Source organism: Monopterus albus, unplaced genomic scaffold (genome assembly GCF_001952655.1).
Source record: "Monopterus albus unplaced genomic scaffold, M_albus_1.0 scaffold1025.1, whole genome shotgun sequence".
NCBI lineage: Eukaryota > Metazoa > Chordata > Actinopteri > Synbranchiformes > Synbranchidae > Monopterus > Monopterus albus.
The window spans coordinates 1-6,181 of NW_018128903.1; the positions used below are offsets into that span (position 1 = coordinate 1).

The window sequence follows — 6,181 nt, forward strand, 5'->3', positions numbered from 1 at the left end:
TGTTTTAAGACACTGTATAAATGTGAACCTACCAATTTAGTATAAACAAATGTAACGTGACTGCCATTTCAGCATTAAGGTTTGAGTACATAGTACATTCTTCCAGTCGTATAATTCGTCATTGAAGATTTCTTAAATATATAAACCCAGTATCATATATCATCCTATCCCTACGCTCCACATTAAGGCAGGTTTTACAGCAGATTTCTATAAAAAATCACCACATACTGTGGCTTTAAGGTGAAAGGTTTGGTTCTAGTAACTAAAGCTTTGTTAAAGTTTCAAATGTATTTTTACATAGTTTAGACACATCACACCTTCCTCTCTTCCACGCTCTCTTAACAAACCACTTCCTCCTTTTTGACACGTTTCAGAGTTTAGAAACAAGTTTCTTCACATACATTTCTTCTACTCTAACTTTGGAGGAGTCTTATTGCCAGAAACTCACCACAAAAACAACAAGTACCTTCATAAGATAAAAGTCCAGCAGTAATTGAGAATTACTTCACCTTTCTTTGGATCCCTGTAACACTTAAATTACCCCCTACAGTCTGATCCAGGGTCAGATCACACCCACACAATAAAACAGCACCACTCACCTACAATCATAACAAGTTTGTGGAGGAACTGGTTCCCATGTCCACTCTCAGTGCTTTCTGCTCCACACCAGTATGTCCCAGTGTCGTTTGCTGTTATTTTTCTCACTGTTACAGTGATGTTGTTCTTCTGATCGTCTTTAATGGAGAACCTCCCGTCCACGCCTCCCTCGTTAGTGCTCACCAGGTGCTGACATGTAGATCGATCTTCTCCCTTACAGATGAATTTGTTTTTATAAGTACCATTGTGGTAACCACACCAGTACGTGAGGTTCTGTCCAACAGTTGGGGATTTTTTTGAAGTATTTAATCTCTGTAGACAAAGACATTAAATAAAACACTGGCAATAAAAAGGTGCAGTAATCAAGTTATTTTAGTCACATCTCAGTGAATGATTATATCTCAGAGGCTGCAGATGCTGTTACTCACTTTGAACCTCCAGTTGTATCTCTGTTAGTCCTGTACGGTAACGTCCTTTATCTGGTTTGACTCCACACCAGTAGATGCCCTCATCCTCTGAGGATACGTTACTGATGGACACTGTGAAGCCACTGTCTGTGTTTGTGAGAGTGAACCTCCCGTTTGTCTGTGGAGGAGAGTCTGCTGATAAAATTTCCTCAGAGGTGGAAATGTTCATTTTGCAGAAAAACCTGACACTGGACTTGTATGTGTTTCCCAGGTTATAGTGACACGTGATGGTGGTTTCAGCTGTTGTGTACGCAGTTTGAATCACTGTTGTGAGGCAGCTTTTTTCTGCAGATAAAACAGAAAGGTAAAACATGTTGAATGTAAAACTACACAAACGCAAGCTGGAAATGCACATCATCATACTCGTATACAATACTCATCTGCACCATGTCTCCATTACATTTGCTTGTGTTGGCATTTGACCTTTATGACAAATGAATTTCCATTTCTGATTCTGATTTTCTGAGTAGGTGATGAGTTAATAAAGAGACTCTAGTGAATGTGGAATTATCACTTTTAAACTAGGGAAGAAATGTCAAAACACTCTGGGAATAATGGCACCAAACCTTACATGTATTACATCTGACAGATTTTTGTATTAAACCTGTGTCTAACAAGGTTTTAATTGACGTGTGCCTTTAAACATATAAACCCTACAAGTTTATGAAATCTCACTCAATACATGAGATTGTGCATTTGGGTTGTTACATTTTATCAGTTTTATTTTTTCTAATTATGCTAAAAGAGCCTTGAGGTGATACACATGCAACATGGATGAACTTTAATAGAAAGTGTCTCTTACCAGGGTCCAGTTGTAGGTTGTTTGTGTGTGGTCTAGACTGGTGTGGTCTACACTGGTAGTCCCCAGAGTCGTCCTGTACAAGATGTTTGATGAACACCCTGAGGTTTCTATTTTGTGTATCATGGTACAGGGAGAATCTGTTGTTGTGTTCCCACTCATTCTTCCTAGTGCTTCGTATGGTTATTTGTGTATTATGAACTATGCCAACACTTTGAGAATTTGACTTTGGATAGTTGCAGGTGAATTCAACCCATGCTCCTGTACATCCCTTCACTTTATCCTTGGCCTCACAACCTGTAGATCAGAAAAAGACAAACGTTCACATCCTGTCAGGCACTACAGTCGTCTACAGTAAACCTTAGTCAGTATAACCTGCAGCCACGAATCACAACGAGGAGTCAGTCACTGGATGACAGACTTTATGTCGGTAGTAGAAGTTAGAGGATGAAGATGAGCTCTATCAACTGTTAGAGGATGAAGATGAGGTCTATCAACTGTAAATTAGAGGATGAAGATGAGCTCTATCAACTATAAATGAGAGGATGAAGATGAGTTCTATCACCTATAAATGAGAGGATGAGGATGAGCTCTATCAACTGTTAATTAAAGGATGAAGATGAGCTCTATCAACTGTAAATTAAAGTCATTTATGTTTTGGATTTTTAGATTGTCTTTGTGTGACAGTGATGCTGTGACTTTCTGGACAAATCAGTGTTGACTGATTTGATCTAAGGCCAATGAAGAAACATTCTGACACCAAAGCAGCTTTACTCGATCTTTTTTTCATGACATGACTCCAACGTGACTACGAGTGTTTAGGGCCCATGTAGTTCCAGTGCGACCCAGCAGATAACATTCACCAGTTCCTCTCAGCGCCACAGAGAGATGTTCTGTGTTTTGGTTTGACAAACTTTATTGTTTTGGTTCGTTCTCATCGCCATCATCAGTGCTGTTTTCAGACATATGAGGCACATCAACAAAGAAGCTGTGATAAACCCACTGTGTACTAAGGCTGCACGATTATATAAAGATTCATAATCATGATTGATTTGGTAAGTATGATTATTTTATATGATTACTCACTGATTTTGGGAACATCACGCGTTTACTGAACTTAAAAAAGTTGTCTTTTAACAGTATTAACTTTATGATTCAGCCAAAGAACAAATACTGTGATTGACTGTTCAGACAGAAGTATTTAATACTCTACGTTTATTTTACAAATAAAGTTTTGCCTGTCATAGCCTTAAAACTGCTCAGTCTGCTGATCTCACCCTGGCACAGCTTGTCCCAGTAGGTTAACACAAACGTCCAGTGCACTGAAATGATCACTGCTCTGCATCTTTATGCTCATTTAGCAGGTATTTTGATAGATTACTCTTACTCAGTGGTTTTATTGTGCAATGAGCTTAGTTATCAGCTCGAGTAAAGTTCCACTTCACCAGATACGTGCAATGCATGCACGCACTGTCGAGCTCTGAAGGGTCTCGCTGGATTTGTAACACAAGACAAAATGAGAACATCATAGTGAAGCAGAGTGCGGCACAATAATAGTTTTATCTTGATTATTTTGTTTTCATAATAGTTGGAAGCCAAAATCATCATTAAAAATAAAAACCCTTACTCTTAATGACTGATCACACAGATCTCACAGCCACACATTATAATGAGCAGCTTTCTGTACAGCCTTGCAAACAGCTGGTGGTTTTGATTCACATGGAAAAACATTGCAACAGGTATTGTCACTTATAATTCTACTGTAGAATTTATACTCAGTGGAGGTTTTTTCAGTTTACTATGACCTGGATAACTGAGACTCTGCACAAACAGTTATCGGTCAAATCTCTCAGTGATGTGGCAGTAATAATCTTTTTACCTGTCGTCAGTGAGAGGACGAGAAGAAGGAAGCTCTTCATGTTGTTCCTCTGTGAAGCTGAAGTTTCGGTGAGATCACTGAGCTCCAGCTATTTGTGTCGACTCCTCTTTGCATTTGTTGGTTTCATCTCCGGCGTCTGTGCAGCTATGTTTCCTGTTAATATTTTAGGTTAACCATCCTCTTCTTATCTCCTTCCTCTTTCTTCTTCCACTGTCACTGAGTTTGTGTATATTAGACTACTATGATAGTAAGTCTGCACCATTTTCATGACTGGTCCTGACTCCAGCTTTTATTTTAATCTAAATGCAGTGTATTAAAGCCCAAACCTTAGCATTTTAGTTAAAAGTGAAGATAAGAGATCCATGCCTCATCTTTCATTCAGATCAACCAGTCCTCTAAACCCATGCATATACATTAAAGCAATAACAGAGCAGCTGTAAGAATGCTTAGGTAATTTGTCACATGCACACCTGTGCTCTGTCCAGTCCAAAGTAGCTGCTGGATTAACTCTTATCTCAGGGAGCTGGTTCAGTTCTGTGGTACCTTTTGAGGCTTAGTTGATGTTGGACTTGTGTGAAACTCCACTGTTTGATTGCAGGACTTGGTGTGTACCAATGCAGAAAGTAGTGCTGTAGTGAAGACCACTGAAACAAGACCAAGACTTTAAGAGGTTGTCTTGGCCCTGATACACTCCGGTCTTGGTCTTGGTCTTGGTCTCGTTTAGGTGGTCTTGACTACAACACTAGCAGAAAGCCTGTGACTAAACCTTGGTGAATTAAACAAAGTTAATAGTGTCCTAAATCTTTTTCTCTTCTTAAATACACTCCACCAGCAGAACAACAAAAAAGCTGTTAACAGTATCAAGCAACAAAACATGAAGATAAATATATTAATAGATGAAGACATCTTAATCTCTTTGAAGCTGTGCCATGGTTGTGCAGTTTCCAAAACCAGACAAGGATCCTTCTGGTTTTGTGAATCGGCTGGCATGGTATGCTGTTATGATCCTACTAAGAGATGCATGTATAATTGATGACATGTTTAAGGGGTAGATTTGGTGAGACAGAGCCAGCTGTGACTGTCGCAGTTCAAGATAAGGATGCACAGAGTAGACCAGACTGGATAAAGGTTTATAAAGCTCAGTTAATGCGTTGTGCCTGTAAGAGCCAATCTGAAAAATGTTTAGTTTACGTAGTTATTAAGAAAACATAGCCAACATAGCTTTATGTTTTGGAATAATACGTTTGTTTTATACAATGTGCTCTAGACATGTTATGTTATGGCATATTGTTGTTTGTTAACCATGTGACCGGATGTGTTTTTTGTTTTTGAGAGGTTCGGACGGTCAGGCTCTGAGCACACAGTTTTTCTGACCGAGTTATAAGCAAGTAATTTGTCAAGTCCTTTGTAACTTTGGACAAGGAACCAGGAAACGTTTTATTTGTATGTTTATTTTTATTTAGTAAACCCTTTGTAAAAACCAAGAACTGGACTGTGGAACTTGTTTATGTCGTGTCATACTTACTGCATGATGACCTTATGCAAAATTAGGAAAATGTTGATCAGATAAAGAAGCTTTTGGAGTCGGAGTTACACAACTTGCAGGGGGAAATTGTGGAGCTTAATAATTCAATAATGATTCTTATGGATGAGGATGAAACGAGACGATCAGCAGCGTGTTACTACCAAAATGACATCTGTGAAGAAATTTGTGGAGAATGTTATGGAATTTGTTAACCATCAGTTTGAACATCAAAGCAAAGGTGATGTTTCAAGCATGCCAACAGATGTGCAGTTGGGATTAGCTGATGATGTAAAGGCAGAAGACAGCATCTCACAAATTATGAGAAGTGATTACAAGTCAGTTGTTTCAAGTAGATCCAGTAGGTCATCAAGAAGCGCGATATCATCAGTGCGTCTGAAAGAAGAATCAGAACATGCAGCACTTGTTGCTAGAGCAACTTTACTGGAGCAAAAACAAGCTCTTGAGCTTGAAGAAGTTAAGCTTAAAGCTGATAATTGAAGCAGCACAAGCAGAATCTAGTGCCAAACTGAAGGTGTTACAGACCTATGAGGATTCATATGATAAGAGTAGCTATCTTTCCCAACGTTCTACATCAAAGAAGAAAGATCAACAAGATGATAATCCACAGCTACAACACGTGCAACTGAAAGAGGCTTCAAAGGGATATCAGTCAAGAAACATCAGACATGCTCAGAATGCAAAGGAAGAGGATGAAGTTGATGGTGATCTTCAGCAGATGTTGAAAAAACAAAATGCTATAACAGAAATGCTGGTTAAACAGCAAAACTTGTCAGGTCTGCCACGCAAGGAAGTGCCAGTATTTAAAGGTGACCCTCTCACATACAAACAATTTATCAGAGCATTTGATCACGCTGTTCGCGACAAGACTGATACATATCAGGATAAGTTTTACT

General features: G+C 38.9%; 1 protein-coding gene across 1 annotated transcript; it reads right to left on the minus strand.

Moving 5' to 3' along the window:
* Nucleotides 1–749: 749 nt before the first annotated feature.
* Nucleotides 750–5,755, minus strand: LOC109953694 (polymeric immunoglobulin receptor-like). Its single transcript, XM_020589165.1, has 4 exons — nt 3,743–5,755; nt 1,867–2,160; nt 1,026–1,349; nt 750–909 (listed from the first exon to the last, which is right to left on the minus strand). Exons 1-4 carry the CDS (start codon nt 3,780–3,782, stop codon nt 830–832), a joined length of 738 nt encoding a protein of 245 aa, XP_020444821.1. The 5' UTR covers nt 3,783–5,755; the 3' UTR covers nt 750–829.
* Nucleotides 5,756–6,181: the final 426 nt, after the last annotated feature.

Bases quoted from the DNA above. Each gene is read 5' to 3' on its own strand.
- LOC109953694 (XM_020589165.1), bottom strand. From the start codon at position 3,782: ATGAAGAGCTTCCTTCTTCTCGTCCTCTCACTGACGACAG. The intron at 2,161-3,742 runs GTAAAAAGATTA...TCTGATCTACAG, and splicing joins CGTCCTCTCACTGACGACAG to GTTGTGAGGCCAAGGATAAA. The intron at 1,350-1,866 runs GTAAGAGACACT...TTTTATCTGCAG, and splicing joins CAACCTACAACTGGACCCTG to AAAAAAGCTGCCTCACAACA.